Source organism: Oncorhynchus mykiss, chromosome 5 (genome assembly GCF_013265735.2).
Source record: "Oncorhynchus mykiss isolate Arlee chromosome 5, USDA_OmykA_1.1, whole genome shotgun sequence".
Classification (NCBI taxonomy): domain Eukaryota; kingdom Metazoa; phylum Chordata; class Actinopteri; order Salmoniformes; family Salmonidae; genus Oncorhynchus; species Oncorhynchus mykiss.
The window spans coordinates 29,166,635-29,190,389 of NC_048569.1; the positions used below are offsets into that span (position 1 = coordinate 29,166,635).

A 23,755-nucleotide genomic window follows, 5' to 3' on the forward strand; every position below is an offset into this window, starting at 1 on the left:
ATGGTGGAGAGAGGTCTGTCTAGAGAGAGATTGACTGATACATCCTCATCTGATACACTTTGTTCCCCTTCTATTGTATAACTCCTTATGTCTGTTGTTGCTTGTTAATAGCACTATTACATAATCACACACATATACACTAGCACTGAAAGGTTATGACTGATTTTGTTTCCAAATTGTCCATTCTCATCAAATATAAAAGTCACCAGTGCCAAGTTGATAGACAGGTTGAGATGAATAACCTTTGATTGTGTGTTATTGTAACAGGAGGGATGGACAGACACACAGTGTAACTAACCAGAAGATCTGCCATGCTTAATGATCTGTCTATCAATAAGAATATCATTGAGAATATTAGGCACCACTTCCAGATTGCTAGAAGCTATATAGTCAACTCTCAGATAGAGATCTTTGTATCTTCTCTGTTGAGAAATAATACATGTGGCTTCTCTGACAGATCAATGACACCCATTGAAGTTGAGTAGGGGGCTCTTGCCTCACAGATAACCATCCGATTAGGAAATGCCCTACTACGTTCTCACTGTGTGACATAATTCATCCAATATTCATTTTGTACCCTTGGATTTTATTAGGTCAGATCCAGTGGAGGAGATTTTAATAATGAATATAATTCTGTTTGTCCTGGGCATATAATTCTCAGGAAAAACTTGATTGGAATTGGTGGAATGTCTTGCCAAAGTTTTAGAAATGGTGAGACAGCGGGGTTTATTCATTAGAGACATGAGTTTAAAATATATTATATATGTAGTAACTATAGAGCAAATTAACAATGAACATATGACATTCACATTTTGTATTGCTCTACATTTCACCAGCTTGAAATACAACAACAACAACCATGAACATTCCTAATTAATTACGATTATCTTAGAGTCCACTGATTCCACTTGAAGCATGAATTCCCACTAATTAAAATGGCACCCAAAGCAGCAACAACTAAGCATATTGAGTCAGAGACTCCAAGGGCAGTTTTCCTCTGCTGTTCATCTCTCTCTCAGAGACTAACTAAACAGAATGGCAATGGCATCCCAGGGGCATCATGTCGTCTGCATGACTGACTGCTGCATGGTGGGGTCGTGACTTTTACACAATGTACTGTCTGTGGGATAGGAGAAGCATGAAAACAATGTCTGGCATTATGTGTTCTTCAATTATGTGATTTCAGGTTGTCACTTTTCTCTAAGATACTTGCAAGAGAAAGGGATTTAACTCAACTAAATGGTATCTCCTTTAAACCTATCAGTTTCATTGCTGTCATTTTCATCAAAATTGGCAATCTAATGAGACATTTCCTGAAACGGAAACTGAAATTACAAGGAAATTACATGAAACAAAATCAGAATGGAATAATTCAAATGTATATGACATTTGAATGTGGGGACGTTTAAATGAACTTTGGTTAGATCTTTTGTCTGCTGATAAAAACAGAACCTGGTCTTGTGGCTGCAGGTGGAGCTCAGAGCCCCGGGCTGAAAGTGACACGTGTCTGGGAGTCTTCCCTTATATGAGCAAAATATGTCCTGTATGAACATAGAACTAATGTAGACACAACCTTGGATTCAGTCACGTTCAAGTTACGGTTCTTCCATAATTGTATGAAAATGAAGAAAGAACAATCTGTGCTCTGTAATTTGAGAGATCATCTGAAAGGTCAAACGAACTCTTTATGAGATCCGTTTCTGACATTAAGAGTAGGCTATTAGGAGCTATTCTATATATCTGCACAGATAACATGCCAAACAGCACATGCAGGCTATGCATCAAGGAGCCTTTTTCGCCAATGAAGCCAAACACAAAATCCTCACTGCCAATGTACTGTGTACACCACTGACAGTCATCACGGCTCACGGATCACAAAATAATGCATGTCATGCCCATGTAACAGATTACCCTTTGTTACACTGAATTTCAGAAGTGATCTTTTGGATTGTTACATCAGTTGTTTACCACCAAATTTCCGTCAGGCTCCAATGGCGTGTTGCATCATTGCCAATCAGTGTGAATGGCAATGGCTTCTCACGACACGTTCTCCAAACAAACCAATGGAACCATTGTACCCATACCTCTTTTTAAATGTATGATTATTACTATATTTATTATACTATAACTGTTTAATAAATGACAAAACAGTACTGTTACATAGTGTCTTAGCCATGCAAATGGCTTAGTGATGTGTGTACAGTGAGTTAACGGCCAAGCGTGCTATGGATGCCAGGGGAAACATTTTCCAGGTTTCCACACCCTTATCTTCATGTGGTGATTGGAGCGTCAGGATCCCCGTAGTGTTGGGTCATCGGTGAGGGGGTGTTCTCTACACCTTATTTTGAGGTGAGGGCTCAGTCCATACTCACACACTCACAGATGAACACAGATGAAGAATTAAGGAGGATGAGCAACAGTGGAGACACCACAGTGCAGACACCATACAGTGGAGACACCACAGAGCAGACACCATTCACTGCAACACAGAGCTGAACCAGCTGAAGACATACGGTTCCTTCAAACCAAAAGCCCTGTAACCAGTAAGTCTGTCTCTTTATTTTGCATAGACTGGGAGGTTCTCTCCATTCAAATGTTTTATTACCAAAAGCCCTGTAACCAGTAAGTCTGTCTCTTTATTTTGCATAGACTGGGAGGTTCTCTCCATTCAAATGTTTTATTACCAAAAGCCCTGTAACCAGTAAGTCTGTCTCCTTGTTTTGTATATACTGGGAGGTTCTCTCCATTCAAATGTTTTATTACCAAAAGCCCTGTAACCTACCAGAAAGTCTGTCTCTTTGTTTTGTATATACTGGGAGTTTCTGTCCATTCAAATATTTTCAGAAACCATCAATGGGCTTCTTATCAGTCGAGCTCCAGGTCAGGTGTCCAGAATGTAGACTATTATTAGAACAGAACAGAAGAACCAAAGTTTTAATTTATATTGTCAAGCATAGTATATGAGTCTGGGCTTTAGCTACCGTACATAGGAATATCTCCTAGGAAACAGAGTACATACGGCAAGTCTCAGTCTTTATTACGTGCCTAGAAACTAAAACGGGATGTACTCACAGTTTACGTTTAAACAGTGGTACATATTACAAACATGTGGCAAGGGGAATATATCAGACAACTAGATTCTGGAATTAGGCAACATGATTTCTTTTTTAAGACAGATATTAAGTCATGTTGATGTTATTCAGTGGGTAAAGAGAAAAATGAAGATGCTACAGGAAAGGTTGTTTTAAGTGTCAAACTAGCTGTTAAAGAAGTTGTGCTAAATCTGACAAGTTTGTATTATTTGTTTGTCCAGATATAGAGTTCTTGTTCGGTGTCCACTGAGTCTCCCACTAGTCCAGTCATCATGGAGGTGTTCTTCAACTCGTCTTTGCTCTTCATCTCACACAAACCATTCAACTCCAGCATAGGGGACAAGACTGTATATGAGCAGTGTGACGGCATGCCAGCCGTTCTTCTCTTCTACCTGGTGCTGCAGTTCATCAACATGTTCTTGGGGATCCCAGCCAATGTCATGGTGCTGTGGCTCCTGCACAAGAACAAGAGTGACTCCACCACCTCGGACATCTTCATTCTGCACCTGGCCATCCTGGACACCTTCTTCTGCCTCATCCCCCCTCTGGAGCTGGCCAACATAGTCTACCTGACCACCAGCAGCACCTGGTACGTGCTGCGCTTCTTCTACGGCGTCAAGGACTCCTCTCCACTCTTCCTGTCCTGCATCTGCCTGGACCGCTACATGGCCGTGCTCCACCCAATCACATTCACAGAGCTCAAGGACCGCAGCCACCGGCCCGTGCTTGCCGTCGTCGTGTGGATTGTCACGCTGGCCTACTCCACCGCCAAGTGCGTGGGCAACATCGTGAACTTTGACAAGGTCTTCACAGTCATGATCCTGGCATCATTCGCCTTCATGGTATTCTGTAATGTCGCCATCCTATGGGCCCTGAGGCAGTCTGGGCCGGGCCGTGACGAGATGCACCCTGTCAAGAAGAGAGCCTTTAAAATGGTCCTCATCATATTGGCAATCATTGTTTTGAACTACTTCCCTCCCGTGGCTCTGTTCCCCTTCCAGCAATACTTCTCCCCAGATGTATTCCAGTGCTACATCCACTACATTGCCTTTGGCTTCATGGACATTAGCAGCAGTATCCAACCTGTGCTTTACCTGTCAAAAGAGAAAATACTACCACAGAAACCTGGCTGCTGCTCTATCAGAAATACAGCCAACTCAGGATGATCCCTCAACACACATACTGTACTGGTAGAAGTCTGGTTATTATGGTGGGAAGTAGTTTTGGTCCAAAACGGAAAATGTGAGGACACAAGATGTTGGTAGACTACTAGTAGACAACTATTCTCAGATTTAAGGTGAAACTAAATTAGCATATGGGCAAAATGTTTTTTTTGTAACTTCCTTTATATCTTTGTTTTTACTTACTTCATGCTGCATATATGGGGATGGAAATGCCTTCGAGAAAATAAGCCTATCTAGAAAGTAAATGCAATAAAATGTTGAGCATACTCAGTTCTTTTAACATGTGTTTGTATGCCGATGTCATTTCATGTTACTTCTGTTGTATCAAAGGTGTGTAATGAATTAGTAACACAAATATTAACACATACTCTATCATGTCTTCGAGGATTATGCATTTGGTTGTCTGTATACCAACTGATTTGAATGCTGGTGTCAGATTGATAAAAGGTAAAAAATTAATTGTAGAAATATATACAACACTGTAGATAGAAACTTAGGAATGGAGGTATTTGGTTTTGATAAATTATTTTTAATTTCGACTAACAGCAGAATATATTCCATATTAAGGATAGATCCTCAGTAACAAGTCAATTTTTATGTATCATTTACCACAATACATCGGCCAATTAATTACACTTTGAATAATAAATAATTTCGAAAGTTTGGCATCATTCTTACCAAAATAATCCAATATTCTACCATAACATTCATGTCTTAAAAGTATGGCTTCTAAAACCATTAACTGTGAAAATTAGTGACATGTTCATAGATTAAATAAAATGGTTCGTCTCTAGGTAAAAGCCATTGCAACCAATCATTATTTACACCTTGCACAGCCTAAAATGCATGACACTCTTTTAAAGAAAATCAACATTTTGTTGATCGAGAATATGCCTTAAAAGCTATGTACAGTGTTAGAAAATAACATTACCGCTTTATACATAGAAAGTCTAACACAAATGACAATCATTACCATACTTCATTACTGGCAAGAATGGCTCTTAGGCTACATACACTCAAAGCTGTTTCCTGTCCTACTACTTGCGGATATCTAAGCTTGAGTTCTTGTGAAATTCAGCAGTGTTTCTACAACGTACTGATACATCAACCATAAATAGTCATATAGAGTGCACTGTAACACATACAGTAACATGACATAACAGTCTTAGTCTTCAGTCTTTATTTCCAGGTTATGGGGAACATCAGTCCCACTGGTACTGCTCTCATTCTCCTCAGTCCTCAGCTCCTCGGTCCTCAGCTCCTCAGCTCCATGAGTCTTCTGGTGCTTTTTGAGGGATGACTGGTCGGTGTAGGTCTTCCCACACTGGTCACAAGGGTAGACCTTCTCCTTGGTGTGGACCTGTTCGTGTCTCTTCAGATGGCCAGACCTACTGAAGCTCTTCCCACAGTAAGAGCAGCTGAAGAGTTTCTCCCCTGTATGAGTCCTCAGGTGCAGCTTGAGGCTGCTCGCCACACTGAACCTCTTACCACACTCTGAGCATGTGTACGGTTTCTCTCCTGTGTGCATCCGCTTGTGTATGGTGAGGTGGCCTGCCTGGCTGAAGGTCTTCTCACACAGGTCACAATGGTACGGCCTCTCCCCTGTATGAATCCTGTAATGTGTTTTCAAGTCCCCCATACCATTGAACCTCTTGCCACACTGTACACAGCAGTAAGGCTTCTCACCAGTGTGGATTCTTTGGTGTATCCTCAGGTTACCTGCGTTGCTGAAGGTTTTGGCGCACACAGTGCAACTGTATGGCCTCTCTCCTGTGTGAGTTCGTAAATGGACTTTAAGCTGGTTGTGTTCACTGAAGCGTTTCCCACAGTGTGGGCAGCAGTACGGTCTCTCTCCCGTATGAACACGCTTGTGTATCCTGAGCTGGCCCGGGTGACCGTAGTTCTTACCACAGAGGTCGCAGCTGAACGGTCTCTCTCCCGTGTGAGTGCGTTTGTGGGACTTGAGCAGGTCTGCTCGGCCAAAGCGTTTGCCGCAGTAGTTGCAGCAGTGGGCCTTCTCGCCACTATGAGTCCTCAGGTGGATGTTGAGGGATTGCACTCGACTAAATGTCTTCTCACACTGGGTGCAGTTGTAGAAGCCTTGTGCGTTTTTAGAGGACTCTGCAGAGTTCAAAGTGGGTAAAATATCCTCCCCACTCATCCCAGCAGGGTTAGATGCCATGTCAGGGTAGTATGTCAGGAAGGGGTCTTCTTCTGGTTCAGCCTCTCCAGTTACATTGTGACACAGCCTTCCCTCTGACTCAACAAAATGGCCGCACTCGTCTCCCATCTCCATGTGACTGTCAGACACTATGGTGACTTTGACTTCACTGTCGCTGTCTCTAGAGTCCACATCTGTGTCCAGTGGTGACTGAAGGTGTTCATCATACTCTTCAGGAATGATGTAATTCACCTCAGCACTCTCTGTCTTAATTTGCTTAGAAGCCAGGTTGAGAGGAGACGGGGGCTTTGAGAGGTCTATGGCGTAGTCATCCTCCATATCAGGTTCTGTCTTTATGTTTTTGAACATTAAGGCAGAAACGTTTTGGAGGCATTCTGGTTCCTGCTGAGTTGCTGCATCTGTAAAAGAGACAGACCCTCTGCTCTGAGGCATTTTGTCCTTCTGCTGTCTCCTGGAGCTCCTTCGCTCATCACCCTGTGTTTTGATTGGCTTCTGGGATTGGCCAACAACTGAATGGCTGGAACAGGTCTTCCTTGACAAGTCAGGGAGGTGAACAGCATCCTGGTTACTTCCAGGGTCTGTGCAAAACAAAACACATGTTTAAGTTTTTTTTTTAAAGTAAACTGTTATCCATGGTTTCAATGGGTGCCTGGAAAAGGACATGTAAACATGCAACAGAGTGAGGGTCAGCTTGGCTCGGTGGCCATATTGAGGGCGGCTTGTACCTCAAGTTTGGACAACAAAGGACAGTTAGGCCTACCTCGTCATTATGCAACCAGGTGTGCATCGATAGATGCACACATTTTTAAAACAACTGTGCATTATGTACATACCCTTAACTATCGAATCCTTGTTGTCTTGATCGTGCAACCTTTGTCTAAGATCTTCATTCTCAGTTTCAATTCTTTGTAATTTACCCTTGTACTCAGACAATGTCTGGTCCACTGACTCCAATATGTCACTCACTGTGGCTTTAAAAATCGCATTCAGAGACGACTCCAAGAATACTTTTAAATCTTTTGACTTGGCCATAGTTTGCTAATAAATAGCATACAAATAAACGATAAACATATTTTAAAACCTTCTAAACTATCTTACAAGATGGGTGTGTATGATGTTGCTGCCGTGTACGGAACAAAGCGAACCAGTAAACGTCGCGTGAAAGTGACGTCCCTTTCCTTCGTTTCGTTGTTCTCTTTCCGTAGTGCCTTTTTACCGCCTCCGCAGTTTAGGAGTACGCATAGCATGTGTGTTGGCCGTCTATTCAAGCGTAGTAGCCACCTGGCAGGCAGGTAAAGGTAGGTTTAATGTTCGTTAATATGACATGCATTTAGTGCATTCTGTCGAGGGGAGCTTGTAGGGGGTTGTTTGGTGATTTGACACGTGTTTACTGTTCAAGTAGCTAGTGTTCAAGAAGCATAGATCCAAGTTATACTACTTGTCACAACAACTAGCTCTTCATGTGGTGTCCTACTGTATGTAGTGCTACAAAACAACATCATTTAGGAAGTCAACACATGTAAAGTGCTTGTTTACCTTTATTGTTATTTTGAGGTTTACATGGAACAATCCTTATGAAAAAACAGAGGGAATGTTGTCTTGTCTTCTTCCTCTGTAAGTAGACATTGGGAATAGGGTCCAATGGCTTACATCGTTATTTGCTTAAAAGAATACCTGCTGTGTTCTGAGGCTCTACGAGTTCACTCCCTTGTGTCAGTCTGAGTTTCAGGAATGAAGTTCAGACACTCCCCTAACCTGTGTGGGTGCCTTTAGGCTGTGGGCAGAGGCCCAATGCTCTCAGGTGTCTTTGTGCGCTTTCTCTGACTGCCAATCACAATGTGCCTTTTCTTCCTTTTTGTTGCCTCTTTCAGCTCTCTCATTCCACTCCTCCTTCCCCTTCCCCTGTCTTTCCCAGGCATATCCGTGTTGCAGATGAGCAGAGAGTGGCGGAAGTCTGGGATCTGTTGCCTGGAGATGAGAGGTATCTGTCACAGAGGAGTGGATCAGGACTTGTGAGTTGCATGCGTCCTCTCTCTGTGACACCCCAGGCTAGCGCTGTCTGAGAGAGGCTGTAAGACTTGTTTGTTGTGGGTCTGTGTTGCAGCACCCAGATTGACAAGTCACTGGAGGGATTACGCCGTGTGCTGTAAGCCGTCTATCTACATGGCAATAAAGAGTTTTTTCCCCCCCAGACTGACTTAAAGCCCTACTAGCTAACTGATCATATGATACCCCTTGAGAAAACTTGAAAGGGTAAGTCGATATGCAAGTTTACTATGAAATTGGCAAGTGTTACTCTGTGAAACCTTGGTCGTTTTTAGGGACACTCTGGGGCGGCAGGGTAGCCTAGTGGTTAGAGCGTTGGACTAGTAACCAGAAGGTTGCAAGTTCAAATCCCCGAGCCGACAAGGTACAAATCTGTTGTTCTGCCCCTGAACAGGCAGTTAACCCACTGTTCCTAGGCTGTCATTCTTAACTGACTTGCCTAGTTAAATAAAGGTAAAATATATATTTATTTTTACTTTGTAGCTCTAACTGTGCATTTAATGTATTTTAGTTTTTAATGATCTTAGCCATGTTCTGCTATGTCTAGTTTCCAGACAACAGTAGTGCTTATTATCTAGAGTTTTTCCACGCATGAGTAATATACTGTATTTTAACCATGTTAGTCTGTTGGTATATATGTTTTCATTCAAGTTTGTGGTTTGATTTCTGCATATTTTTATGTGTCATGTAGCGGCTTTGGTTGTGTTGTTTAAGAGTCAATGTGGTTACAATCAGTTTGGAATCTCACTCTGATAGCCTGTGGGCTGCTTCAACACCTCTAGACTAGAGTTTCATGCAAAGTGTATGCTAATACAACAGTCCACTGGTAGGGGATACCAACAGATCCACATAATTACTGGGACATCCACAAGTTCATGTAATGGTTCATCAGCTGTGCTAAACCTTTGCCATTGTCTTCTTGTCGCTATTCCTTATACTTTCATTCCCTAATTTGGCTAAAATCTCTGTTTTATCAATGCACGTTTATTCCTCAACTTTAAAAATCTGAAATCTTAATCGCCAGCATCATTCAAATCTAAGTACACAGATTAGTGTTGTTATTACACCAAACAATAGATAGGCCTATATTGTGCCTGCAAGGGACTAATTAGATTTCAAGTGGAACCCATGACCTCCTGAATAGCTTCAAATATTATACCTAAGGAAAGTTGATTACTGTAAAGTGTTTTCTCCAGACTCCAATGTAAGAGTAAAAGAGTTGGTACAATACGTGTGGGTCTTTATACAATCTCAATGATCTGAAAATCTCAATCGCAAAAATTCAATGAGGAACTATGAGGTGCAGAAAGAACGTGTCCATTGATCATTCTAACTTTCTTCCACTCTTTGGTATTGGTAGATGCAGCGCCAGCCCAGCAGCCTGACAGGAAATGAGAAATGAGCACCCAAACAGGAAGTGTGGCCAAGCATTGTCCCGGATGTCGGTTGTGTGACGTGAGTAGACTATTGAAGAAAAGACTGAGAGAGTGACAGAGAGAAATGGAGTGAAAGTTTAAAATGGAGGGAATAGGTGTCCAGTATTTGAAAAATTTCCACATGAACCTACTTTTTATGACAGTGCAATTCTGAAGACTTGAGGCTTAAAATGAGGCTTCACATGAATCGTTACCAAAATGCTGTGTTTAAATCAGATAGTGTCCTTGGTATGGATCAACAACATACTACTGTATATCTTCACTGATATTTTCAGGGTCTGTCCATGGACAGTGACATACATTTACGTACATGACATGAATGTACATTGCGATAGCTCAGGTTCATGGTTAGCAGTAGACATGAATATTCATGGCATCTGTTCACACCCCAACCCTCTGGCTCTCAATCTCTCTCTCTATCTTTGCTCTCCACCTTTTCTCTCTCTCCCTCTCTCTCATTCGGAGAGAATACTCTTCTGTGGTCAGGAAGTAAATGCGCCTCTTTAATGTTTCAACAAAAGTCATTGCAAGGCGCGTCCGCCATGCCACGCCAAAAGAGAGTGCAGTAAACAGGGTTAATAAAATAAATGAACAGTGTTGGGTATACAGAAGTGAATGGTGAGTGTTGGCTTACGTTTTAATATGTTTTAGAGGCTCTTGGTTTGTTTGTCACTGAACCATGGCTGTTTGTGTGTGAGAGTGACATGAACCGCAACAGGTCTACATTTAGGGATTTTGTCTTTCTGTCAATTTAAAGAATGTTAATCTCACACCATAGTCCAGTTTTAGAAATTGTATACAATTTACTAATTTAAATGTCTTACTGTAAGAGTCTCAATATATTAGTCAGGTAGACAGTATTGGTGAGTAGATTTTAGACATGAGGCAGCAGACTGGTATTTTCTCTTGGATGTACTGCACCTGTTTAGATAGGCTTTCCTTTCATAGCTGCGCATAATATATATACCGTACCAGTCAAAAGTTTGGACACACCTACTCATTCAAGGGTTTTTCTTTATTTTTACTATTTTCTACATTGTAGAATAATAGTGAAGACATCAAAACTATGAAATAACACATATGGAATCATGTCGTAACCAAAAAGGTGTTAAACAAATCAAAATATATTTTATATTTGAGATATTTCAAAGTAGCCACCCTTTGACTTGATGACAGCTTTGCAAACTCTTGCCATTCTCTCAACTAGTTTCATGAGGAATGCTTTTCCAACAGTCTTGAAAGAGTTGCTTTTCTTTCACTCTGTGGTCCAACTCATTCCTAACCATCTCAATTGGGTTGAGGTCGGGTGATTGTGGAGGCCAGGTCATCTGATGCAGCACTCCATCACTCTCCTTCTTGGTCAAATAGCCCTTACCTCTCAACAGTTTTCTTAGTATTAGTCTATCTAGTAATTTCATAATCACCCAAGTTTGGTAGCCTATGCTGTTTGAGGCAACACTTTCTGGCCATGGCCATGGTTGTTCATGCGGTGGTCACAATATATCACTGATCAAATGTTCTCATGAGGTTCTCAAAGATTTTGTTACAGGGACAGACCTTTTTTCATGCAAATTGTTTTTGTATACAGCGTTTGATAATTGAAATATCAGCCTCAACTTCTAGAGTTGCTTTTTTCTTTCTGAAGGCTAATATGGGACAATTCTGGGGACAGCTCTAGACAGGGACAGGCCACCAAAATCAGGTACTCTCCCTGGAAATTGGGGACGTCTGGTCACCCTACTCTATAAACACTACTTTGGGAATTTATGAACAAGGAGTCAGTAGTTACTCTGGGGTTTGGATTCATGTGTGTTGTGTACCGGTAGTCATTTTGTTGTACATTAATGTTCTTGCTTACTAGGGCAGCACCCAAAGCTGTAACCAACCACAGGAGTCTACCATGACAGCATCATTGTGACCTAATTCCGAGATGGATAACCTGCCCTGCACAGAGTAATGAGACTGAACTAAGCTGAACCGTATCTCTCTGCTTAGGACTGAGTGAAGAGAGAGGTTATGGAGGAGGCTATGGTGTGCTCTCCTCTCCCAGACCTCAAGCAGCCAAACAGCCAGACATGCACCTCCTTGGAGCTCCTACCACCGAGCAGGCCCCTGGAGGAGGCTATTCGGTGGGGAGAGATGGAGAAGCAGGTGAATGAGGCCGACAGGGAGAAAGAGGACAACTCTCCTCAAACTGGAAGGATCTCTGAGGAGCCAGAGGAGCATTGGGACTCCATGACTTTACCCGTGTACCCCATTACCTGTCCCAGTGTCCTTCTGTCCTTTGCCACAGTGCAGTGGGACATGCCTGACCTTTCCCCTGACACACCCTTCCCCATGACTGACAATAGCTTGGCCGATGAGCTGGATTCCAGTGGAGCAGCCAGTCTGGACTGGACTGTGAACCCGCTGTCCCTTCACCACCACCACCAACAGCAGCAGCATCAATCCTGTGTGACAGGGATAAACATAGAGCTGTCTGTCCAGGAGAAGACAGAGAAGCACAATAGACCGGAACAGCAGTTGCCTCTGGACAGTAAAAACTCCCATCCGGTACGTCAGCCCAACAGGGAGGGACTGTGGTTTTGTGTCTGTTTGAGATGATAGCATTGGGTACAATGTGTGTGCGTGTGTGTGTTTGTCTGTCTGCGAGAGTGCAAGAGGAAGATCATATTTAGAGTGATAAATACCAATACTTCTGTGTTCATAGATACCAGTATTTAAGTTTCAGTCATAGGCGGAGAAGAGGTGGATGGAATATATACCGTTATACGTATCAGTCATCTGAGACCCAGGTCCCCTCTGTCTGAGTGCTGATCATCCCACGTCTTACTTAATCACAAGTTCTCCCCGGCCCGATGTTTATTGTTGACAGCTGCTGTTGCAATTCCAGGCATGTGACACACCGAGCCCAGATGTGGAGGCTTCAGCACAACAGCTATTTGAGGAACATGGTGAGTGCAGGCCCTAGTCATTGTTCACAAGCAAATCACAGGCTAACTCTTATGTTAGCAACGGTCATCGAAATTGTTAAAAGGTAAAAAAAAAAAAAAAATGGATTCTATTAAATGCATGAGTTGGACAATAGATGAGGATGCTCCAAACTTATAGAATTAAAAAAATCCTAGCTTATATAACATTGTACTGGCACTGACAAAGAATGAAAGAAGTTTAGGCATTTTGGTGGGAATTCAGGTATTCAATTTAGAGTAGAATTTAACTTTTTTTATGCACTCATATATAGAAATGTTTTCTTATATCAGTTTAAAAAAATGCATTGTGATAAAATAAAGAAAACTATATGTGCCTCATTTGCATATACAGTACATTCGGAAAGTATTCAGACCACTTTACTTTTTAAAAACATTTTGTTACGTTACATCCTTATTTAAAAATAGATTTTCCTCATCAATCTACACACTATACCCCATAATGACAAAGCAAAAACAAGTTTTTAGACATTTTTGCAAATGTATTAAAAATAAAAAACTGAAATATCACATTTACATAAGTATTCAGACCTTATACTCAGTGCTTAGTTGAAGCACCTTTGGCAGCGATTACAGCCTTGAGTCTTCTTGGGTATTGCGCTACAAGCTTGGCACACTTGTATTCGGGGAGTTTCTCCCATTCTTTTCTGCAGATCCTCGAAGAGCTCTGTCAGGTTGGATGGGGAGCATCTCGCTGCACTGCTATTTTCAGGTCTCACCAGAGATGTTCGATCGGGTTCAAGTCCGGGCTCTGGCTGGGCCACTCAAGGAAATTCAGAAACTTGTCCCCGAAGCCACTCCTGTGTTGTCTTGGCTGGGTGCTTAGGGTTGTTGTCCTGTTGGAAGGTGAACCTTCTCCCTAGTCTGAGGTACTGAGTGTTCTGCAGCAGGTTTCCATCAATGGTCTCTCTGTACTTTGCTCCGTTCATCTTTTCCTCAATCCTGACTAGTCTACCAATCCCCGCCGCTGAAAAACATCCCCACAGCATGATGCTGCCACCACCATGCTTCACCGTAGGATGGTGCCAGGTTTTCTCCAGACATGATGCTTGGCATTCAGGCTAAATCTTGGTTTCATCAGACTAGAGAAGTTTGTTTCTCATGGTCTGAGAGTCTTTAGGTGCCTTTTGGCAAACTCCAAGTGGGCTGTCATGTGCCTTTTACTGAGGAATGGCTTCCGTCTAGCCACTCTACCATAAAGGCCTGATTGGTGGAGTTCTGCAGAGATGATTGTTCTTCTGGAAGGTTCTCCCATCTCCACAGAGCAACTATGGAGCTCTGTCAGAGTGACCATCGGGTTCTTGGTCACCTCCCTGACCAAGGCCCTTCTCCCCCGATTGCTCAGTTTGGGCAGGCGGCCAGCTCTAGGAAGAGTCTTGGTGGTTCCAAATTTCTTCCATTTAAGAATGATGGAGGCCACTGTGTTCTTGGGGACCTTCAATGCTGCCAACATTATTCCATTTTAAAATAAGGCTTTAACATAACATTGTGCCAGCAGAATACCAGCCTGCATCTCACTGCTGGCTTGCTTCTGAAGCTAAGCAGGGTTGGTCCTGGTCGGTCCCTGGATGGGAGACCAAATCTTGCTGGAAGTGGTGTTGGAACTCCAATAGGATCCACTCTTTCCTCTGGTCTACAGAAAATATCCCAATGCTCTGTGTAGGGTGCTGTCTTTCGGATGGGATATTTTACGGGTGTCCTGACTCTCTGTGGCCACTAAAGTTCCCATGGCACTTATCGTAAGAGTAGGAGTGTTAACCCTGGTGTCCTGGCTAAATTCCCAATCTGGCCCTCATGCCATCATGGTAACCTAATCATACCCAGCTTACAATTGGCTCATTCATCCTCTCCCCTGTAACTATTCCCCAGGTTGTTGCTGTAAATGAGAATGTGTTCTCCGTCAACTTATCTGGTTAATTCAATTAAAAAAAATAACAAGTGTGGAAAAAGTGAAGCGTCTGAATACTTTCCGAATGCACTGTATCCACTATTTGCATAAATTACTAAATGAATATAAAGGGGTGGAACAGGGCTGCAACCACTAAAAACTTGCCCTGTCACTAGTCTTATACCTGTCACTAGTCATATACCGGTCACTAGACTTATACCTGTCACTAGTCTTATACCTGTCACTAGTCATATACCGGTCACTAGACTTATACCTGTTACTAGTCTTATACCTGTCACTAGACTTATACCTGTTACAAGTCTTATACCTGTCACTAGTCTTATACCTGTCACTAGACTTATACCTGTCACTAGTCTTATACCTGTCACTAGTCTTATACCTGTCACTAGTCTTATACCTGTCACTAGACTTATACCTGTCACTAGTCTTATACCTGTCACTAGACGTATACTGTACCTGTCACTAGACTTATACCTGTCACTAGACTTATACCTGTCACTAGTCTTATACTTGTCACTAGACTTATACCTGTCACTAGACTTATACCTGTCACTAGTCTTATACCTGTCACTAGACTTATTCCTGTTACTAGGCTTATACCTGTGGCTAGACTGCCTCATGAATTATTCATTACTGTTGTTGTCATGTAACCTTGCCTAATTCAACAAGTGTGTCAAGAGAAGGATACTATGCAATTTAAAATAAAAAAACTCCTGGCTCTAGATTACACCTATCAATACATACTTTACATTATTTGCGAAATCAGACAAAATGTAATAATCCAAGTGTTCATTTTTGGAAATTGCTTTCATTTCAGAGCATTTAATTTGAAAAAATCAACACCCCATCAAAATCAAGTTATTTTTTTCCTCTGTCCTGTGACGAGACGGTGTGTGAGACGGTGTGTTAAGTCTCAGATGAAGCATTGTTTCAGATACAGTGGAAAGCCAATGTAATCCATTGAGCTCATTTCAGCCATTACCAGAGTGTGTTTGATGGGTAATTACCAAAGTTTCCGCAGTCGTTACGTTAAGAGAAAAAAACAATGGCACAAGCAAGAGTAGGAAAGAGTCAACTGAGTAAAATGAAAGCAATCAATCCAGCGAGATGAGTTAAGTGACAAGTGGATTTTGCACCCCCTAAACACAGGAAATATATGGCTGAAAAGGAGAGATCCTTAGGTGGGCAGGGCATGTGCGTTGCCACTTATATTAGCACACAGCTTGCATTTTTCCAAACACTGATCATTCCAACCCAATTTGAATGTTGTACAGTTTATTGAACAATTTTTGACATATTCTGATAGATGCTACCATTTCAAATGCTTTTGACTTCTCGTGCCACTTTTACATCATAAAGTACCGAGTGACTTGGTCAATGTTAATATGGGTATCTCTGTGTTCAGACTCTCTTTCAGAAAGCTCTCGGCGGCAGGAGACAGAGAAAGAGATGGGACAGCCTGTGACAGAAGATACTATCCCACCCTCTGACAGAGCTCCTAGCCCTGTACAGACAGGAGAGTCAGAGACTGGGCAGGATAGTGAGAGTCTAGACTCTGTACTGGGAGAGGAACAGGAACAGACTAGCATAGTGCTAACAATAACGATCAATTCAGAGCAAGGATCAAGTTCTGCGAACTATGAGGAGAAGGAACAGGCTGTAACTAATTTAGTTTATAATGGAGATTGTGACGAGCAGACAGAACAGACCGAGCAGTCAGAGGGGAGGGAACAGTCAGATAGGGAGCTGGAATCCGAGACTATAGAACTCGTAGAGCACCTGTTTGAGCCAGCTGAACTGAAAGAACAGTCAGAACTCACAGAGAAGTCTGAACACAGTTGGCAGTCAGAGCCTAACCACACAAAACAGAGTGAATACAAAGACAACACCAAGACAACAGAGCAGCCAGAAGAGTCTGAGCAACTTGTAGAGTCCGACCAGGTAGAGCATTCAAATCAGTTAGGGGAGGAAGAACAGCAAACTGAAGAGACCCGTTTACAACAGGCAGAACAATCAGACAAGATAGACCAGTCAGAGTCAGAGCAGACAGAATGTTTAGAATCAAAACAATTGCAACAGACACAACATTCTCAACAAACAGTGCACTCAGAGCAGACAGAATTTTCAGTGCAGACGGAACCACAGACAGAACCATCGCGGGAGATGGAACACTCAGAAGATTCTGACCAGTCAAAACAATCAGGGGAGACGGAACAGTCAGAGCAGACGGAACAGTCAGATCAGACAGATAACAAACCAGTACATTCAAAGCAGTTAGATCTATGTTTCCATTGCACAGAGGAACTTGAACAGTCAGACCATACAGAAGAACAGAAACAGTCAGAGATTGAACAGCCAGCGCAGACTGAACTGACTGAGTTGACAGAAGAGGATGCGCAAACAGAGCATTCCAAGCAGGTAGAAGAATTGGAACCAAAAGAGTATAAAGAGGATTCATGTTTGCCGCCCAGGGAAGGAAGTTTAGAGCAACTGGAGTCTCAGGTACAGCAAACAGAGGCCTCAGAACCAGTGGTGGTCCATATGAATGGTGGAGTTTTGGACAGGGAGAAGGCCTGCAGGCTGGCTGAAAGACTCTACAGGCTGGATGGGATCCACAAGACAGATGTGGTCAAACACCTAGACAAAGAGTAAGAACTAAAGGCTGCAAAACATGGAGTGACCAAACATTACATTACATGGTTCTTATGCAGTAGTAACTATCAGGGTAATGATCTAGTAAGTACGTTCAGAGTTTCTTTCGCAGAAGATGTCACCTTGAATCATGCACTTGACCTGTCCTTGTTTCCCTGCTCCTCTCTAATTCAGCAATGGCTTTAGCCAAGCTGTTGGGCAGGAGTACCTCAAGTTCTTTGACTTCACCGGTCAGAGTCTAGACCAAGGCCTGAGGTAAGTCCTTCACACGTCCTAATGAGATTTCTCCTAGTTCACTATAATAGTAACAAGTAATGCTCTTAAATTATCATATTCCGTTGATAAATCATTCTCTACTTCCTCTATTTTGCCCTCCTCTCCCAGGTCTTTCCTGAGGGTGGTGGTGCTGATCGGTGAGACCCAGGAGAGAGAGCGAGTACTGCAGCATTTCTCCTGCCGCTTCCAGCAGTGCAACCCTCACACCTTCTCCTCTTCAGGAGAAGTACTCACACTCACCTGTGCTGTGATGCTTCTGAACTCTGATCTGCATGGACAGGTGAGTCCCCACTGCAGTGATGAAATACTGTGGCAAACATGTAGATATTTAGGCCTTTCACTGTAAGGAAATGGTTGTGTGGGTTGTGGGATATGTACACATTTAAACATAATGTTTTTGTGTCTGTCCTCAGAATGTGGGTAAAGCCATGTCTGTGTCCAGCTTCGTGTCCAACCTGGATGGGATGAATGAGGGTGAGAACTTCAGCAAGGAGCTGTTAAAGGTAAGATTACACTCCTCATTCTACACCTACTCAATATTTCAGTAGAGACTGTTAAGTGTCCTTATGTAAGACTTAAGTGTCCTTCCAGTGTCCTTCTTTCAGTGTCCTCTTGTCTCTTTCTCAGGCTCTCTACAACACCATTAAGAATGAGCCTCTGGAATGGGCAGTGTAAGTAGTCTGACTTAAGAACAAGGAAATGGGTATCATTATTCTAAATTATTTACCACCAGCTGTTCAGTATCACAGTATTCTGTTACTTTCCCCAATAGATTTTGATTTTGTTTCACTTCTCACCTTTCATATTTTAATTCTTATTTTATTTAATCCCCATTGCTTCTTCATTTCTCCCCTCATCTCTCTATATGCCCTGTGCAGTGATGAGAAGGAACTGAAGAGCTCCATGCTGTTGGTGGAGGACGCTAAAGAGGACGCACCCTTGCGCTCCAAGAGCAACCCGTTCCAAGATGTGCCTCATGACAAGAAGGCCACAGTGTTCAAACAGGGCTTTCTCAAACGCAAGGCCCACGCTGACATCGATGGCAAACGCAGTGAGTTAGATTGTGACACTGTTTGCACAAAAACATAGGAACTAAAATGTCAGGGCAATAAACCATGTACAAGAGCATCATAGTGTTTTGATTAATCTTTTGATGATTCATCAGTCTGACTAAATGATTTAGTGTGTGAGTGTGTTTGAGAAGCATCCTTTGACCTCAGGAGTGATGTAATGTAACTGTGTGTGACAGCTCCTTGGGGGAAGAGAAGCTGGAAGACCTTCTATGGAGTGCTGAAGGGAATGGTCCTCTACTTACAGAAGGTTAGTCTCCTCCTCTTTCTTGTCAACTCCTCCTTTTCCATACTTACCATTGAACAGCCTCTTGATAATGTCCAGGATGCCTTTCACACTAACCCCTCACTGCTAGTTACCTTGTCCACCCCCCCCCCCCCCCCCCCCCCCCCCCTCCCCAGGATGAGTATAATATGGAGTGGCAGAGTACAGAGGAGGTGGTCAGTGTGCACCATGCCCTGGCAGAGCAGGCAGCAGACTACACTAAGAGACCACATGTCTTCCGTCTGCAGACTGCCGACTGGAGGGTCTTCCTCTTCCAGGCCTCGTGAGTCTAGTGTGTGTGTGTATGTGTGTGTGTGTGTGTGTGTGTGTGTGTGTGTGTGTGTGTGTGGTAGTGTCAAAGAGAGACAAGAACTATATCTATGTAGTATTGGAATTGTGAATGTACGTTTGTTATACATGAGACTAATGTGTTTGATGGTGTGAAGGAACAAACAAATGAATCAGGATGCAACAGTCCGGTAATCGCATGACTTTGCCTTTAATTCACATGATATGTTCTTATACGGTATATAAAACTAATTAGACATATGTTTATGTTCATATGTATATTCTATGTACATGGACCCATTGTCGTCCTTCAGCTCCACAGCAGAGATGAGTTCATGGATCAGCCGTATTAACCTGGTGTCAGCCCTGCACTCTTCTCCTCCCTTCCCTGCTGCCGTGGGCTCTCAGAGGAGGTTCTGCAGACCCATCCTGCCTGCCTCCCAGTCTGCTCACACACTGGTACTGTACTCACCACACACTTTCACACTCTTGGTTTACTCCCCATAGTCCCTGTCTCTTTGTTTTCCAATCTAATGCATTGTTTTCATCTTTGTAAATTGTGATATTTAGTGGTCTAGTAGTACGTTGTGACTGTTATGTACTATAGTTGTGCTGAGGCAAGTCGGTTCATCTGATCCTATATCTGTGGTTAGGGACACCTTGTACCTAGTGTGTTGTGAGCCTGTTCACTGAGCCTGGCTCTCTGCTGCCCCCTGCAGGAGAGACAGCTGCAGTCCCATGCTCGCATGCTGCTGTCCTTCCAGGAGGACCTGGCCTACCTGCAGCAGAGTCTCCCTGAGAGCCGCAGGGCCAAGGCCAAGGAGCTGGAGGAACACCGTGTCAGAGAGGAGTACCTGCAGCATGAGGTGTGTGAGAGGACGATGAGTCTGCGTGGTGTGTGGGTATGGGTTTGTGTGTGTGTGAGTATGTTCTTGTTTGGTCTTTAACTCACAGTCCCTCTCACCCCACCTCTCCCTACAGAAATGTCGCTACGAGGCCTACATCCAGATGCTGGAGGTCTGGAAGGGTTTGAATCAGTCAGTCGACACTGAGGTGGGAACCAGCGAGCTCAGCCTGTTTGACAGAGCTGTGTGTAAGGACACAGTGGATGAAGAGGGAGAGGAGGGAACCCTGAAGAAGTCCCACTCCAGCCCCTCCCTGGATGTGGAGATGGCCTTGCCCCACGTGGTCAAAGTCAAACGCAACATCTCGGAAAGACGGACCTATCGCAAGATCGTCATACCTCGACGCAACCGGGACATATGAGAAAAGGTGCCCAAAAGGGATTAAAATATGACTCTTACCATGAGTTTTTAAAGGGCTCCTTTGAGGACATAGACACAATGTGTTACTTCTAAGCACTGTCCTTTTCGTTTTCATTTTCAGCAAGAAAGCAAAAGTCATCAAAACAGAATTAATCAATCTCAGGGATCTTGCTTGTGTCATTTTCTTTGTTATATTTGCTTTACATAAAAGTATTTAATTAATATTTGTGCACTTTCTATTGAACAAAATGAATTAAACCTCAGAAGTCAATGCTCCCTGCTGAGACAGGTCAAGAAGAGTGATCATGTTTGTCTCTGAATGATTTAATTCCCTTTAAAATGCACATGAACATACCTACCCCTCTGAATTTCCTGTGATATGTTGAGATTCGTGTTTATTTCTATTAGAAATGTGTCTCTGCAGTTACAAAATGTTACTTGTCTGCGCCATATGGTCTATGTATGCAGTGTGCAATTGTAACCTCAAGAGGGTGCTATACAACAACATATTACACATGAAGGCATGTACAGTTTGAAAAATCATCAAAATTATGTCAATATGCTCATTTTAGTTCTTGTATCTTTTATGTCATTTCATATAAACATATTTGGATTGCATCTCCATGAAAGACTAACACTACCATAATATTACACTATAAGTATCACAATTATTTTCTGAGAACAGAGAAGATTATGACAGTTAATTTATTTCAATCCCAATTAGCCTTTTTGAGTTTAGTTCAATTATCCATCCCGATTCATTGAGCCGGCCAGTCACATATCCCCTTGTGGTAATAGGAATGGCATAAAGGGAATTAATAGCAGACAAAGACAACTTTTTGATCTCTCTTGGTGGCACATGGAGGAGTTCTGGGCCGTTTTGTTCTCTTTCAGAGTGACATCTTCAGCCGCGGTCAACCTGGAGTGTCTCAATAAAGAACAGGATGTTTCAGAAGACCCCCACATTGCTCCTTAATGTCACTGTTGTGGATGACACACAGGAATGTGATGTGACAGTAAGGAACACAGTTAGGGGTACAGACAATACAGATGGGGCTAACCTTGTCTCACTGGGCTGGTCTCTTCAGGATCAAGATTGGTAGCTTTAACAGGAACATACAGGAACATTTATCATTCATAAATAAATGATACATTCATCATTTTATTGGGAACCAACTACTAGGGCCCAGAGTTTTTCTTGTTCAGGTCACTTGGTAAGGATAAAGGAGGGACCCTTCTTATGAGACATGGGTTCATCAAATATGTCATTTTATGATATTGCTGATACAGGACCTGGGTTAATGTGATAATGCTTATGTGTATGTATTTTCTGTGACAATAGTTCCTATTCCTTTATTTTAATAACAACAGACTATTAAGATGAAGTCAGACTCTAAAGATGTGGATGATTGATTGAGCAAATGATTGGCAGGAGCATCAGGCCATGGCAATGCTCCAGGTGTGTCTGCCTGATAAACTGAAAAGACGCCATCTTGGAAAACCTTCATGTTATTGGTCTGTTGTACATGAATTGTAACAGTAGGAGAAATCCAAAATCCTGCTGTTCTGGGACAATGTTAACCTGTTAAACACATGAGACCTCATTTATCAATCATGCATAGGCACAAATCTAGGTGTAAATCATGGGTGGGATTATTTCGACGCAAAGAGTGAGATTTATCAATATGACTGGTTGATTGAGAGTGTGCGTAGATTTACACACAGCCATGACCATGCATACGCACAGGGCCAGTGGTGGGAATAAGGGAACTCCTTGTCAAGAGTAGAATTGGGAAAATGTATGTTGAAAATGTGTGAAATTGTGAGAGTAATAATTAAATAAATGTTCGATTTCATAGTATTTCCATTGTGAATTCATGCAAAATATCTTGACATGCGGTAGCCTATAATTTGACCACATCAGTGCATTTATTACGATAATCCATATAAAGTAGTCATTTGTTAAATTAGAGGTACGTGTGAAAGTGAAGTTATTGTTGAAATACTATAGAAGACAGATAATGGGAAATGGAATGAGGAATGGCTTGCTCCGTTTGAAGATTTGGCCCACGCTGCATTTCTCCGAGAGCACGTTTTTAGAGACAGGTGGGACTTTTTCTGCAGAAAGTACAGATTGGATCATCCGATATCATGTCTCAAAACCAATGTTATAGGATTTTTGAGGATTTAAGACCTACTTTAAAAAGACAAACACATGCTATTCCGGTTCACATCCAAGTCTTTTCTGCCAAACTAACCCTGATTCAGATGACCACCCTATCCATGCTAGGAGACGTAATTTATAGGTCGGCAGGTAAGGGTGCTCTCAAGCGGCTAGATATCCTTTACCATTCGGCCATCAGATTTGCCACCAAAGCTCCTTATAGGACACATCACTGCACTCTATACTCCTCTGTAAACTGGTCATCTCTGTATAGCCGTCGCAAGACCCACTGGTTGGTGCTTATTTATAAAACCCTCTTAGGCCTCACTCCCCCCTATCTGAGATATCTACTGCAGCCCTCATCCTCCACATACAACACTCGTTCTGCCAGTCACATTCTGTTAAAGGTCCCCAGAGCACACACATCCCTGGGTCGCTCCTCTTTTCAGTTTGCTTCAGCTAATGACTGGAACGAGCTGCAAAAACACTCAAACTGGACAGTTTTATCTCCATCTTTTCATTCAAAGACTCAATCATGGACACTCTTACTGACAGTTGTGGCTGCTTCACCTGATGTATTGGTGTCTACCTTCTTGCCCTTTATGTTGTTGTCTTTGCCCAATAATGTTTACACCATGTTTTGCGCTGCTACCATGTTGTGCCGCTGTCATGTCGTGTTGCTACCATGTTGTTGTCATGTGTTGCTGCCATGCTATGTTGTTGTCTTAGGTCTCTCTTTATGTAGTGTTGTAGTGTCTCTCTTGTTGTGATATGTGTTTTGGCCTATTATTTTATTTTTAACCCCAGCACCGTCCCCGCAGGAGGCCTTTTGCCTTTTGGTAGGCCGTCATTGTAAATAAGAATTTATTCTTAACTGACTTGACTAGTTAAATAAAGGTTAAAGAAATAAAATCCACCCTCGTGTTTTTGGCAAGA

The 23,755-nt window shown here is 42.6% G+C and overlaps 2 protein-coding genes across 6 annotated transcripts; one reads left to right on the plus strand and one right to left on the minus strand.

Annotated features, from left to right (window-relative positions):
* Positions 1-4,784: 4,784 nt before the first annotated feature.
* Positions 4,785-7,621, minus strand: LOC110523575 (zinc finger protein 260). Its single transcript, XM_021602382.2, has 2 exons — positions 7,292-7,621; positions 4,785-7,036 (listed from the first exon to the last, which is right to left on the minus strand). Exons 1-2 carry the CDS (start codon positions 7,488-7,490, stop codon positions 5,442-5,444), a joined length of 1,794 nt encoding a protein of 597 aa, XP_021458057.2. The 5' UTR covers positions 7,491-7,621; the 3' UTR covers positions 4,785-5,441.
* Positions 7,622-7,684: 63 nt separating this feature from the next.
* Positions 7,685-21,334, plus strand: LOC110523576 (PH and SEC7 domain-containing protein 4). 5 transcript variants are annotated; one of them, XM_036977220.1, is made up of 17 exons: positions 7,685-7,756; positions 8,330-8,470; positions 8,563-8,711; positions 9,865-9,959; positions 11,802-12,493; positions 12,816-12,894; positions 16,245-17,487; positions 17,666-17,746; positions 17,876-18,047; positions 18,181-18,270; positions 18,395-18,438; positions 18,646-18,818; positions 19,017-19,087; positions 19,240-19,385; positions 19,705-19,849; positions 20,110-20,256; positions 20,372-21,334. In XM_036977220.1, exons 5-17 carry the CDS (start codon positions 11,957-11,959, stop codon positions 20,654-20,656), a joined length of 3,213 nt encoding a protein of 1,070 aa, XP_036833115.1. In that variant the 5' UTR covers positions 7,685-7,756; positions 8,330-8,470; positions 8,563-8,711; positions 9,865-9,959; positions 11,802-11,956; the 3' UTR covers positions 20,657-21,334. The 5 variants fall into 5 exon arrangements, with proteins under 5 accessions (XP_036833115.1, XP_036833116.1, XP_036833117.1 ...); XM_036977221.1 differs by having other exon boundaries at positions 11,936-12,493; XM_036977222.1 differs by lacking the exons at positions 7,685-7,756; positions 8,330-8,470; positions 8,563-8,711; positions 9,865-9,959 and adding an exon at positions 9,984-10,558 and having other exon boundaries at positions 11,936-12,493.
* Positions 21,335-23,755: the final 2,421 nt, after the last annotated feature.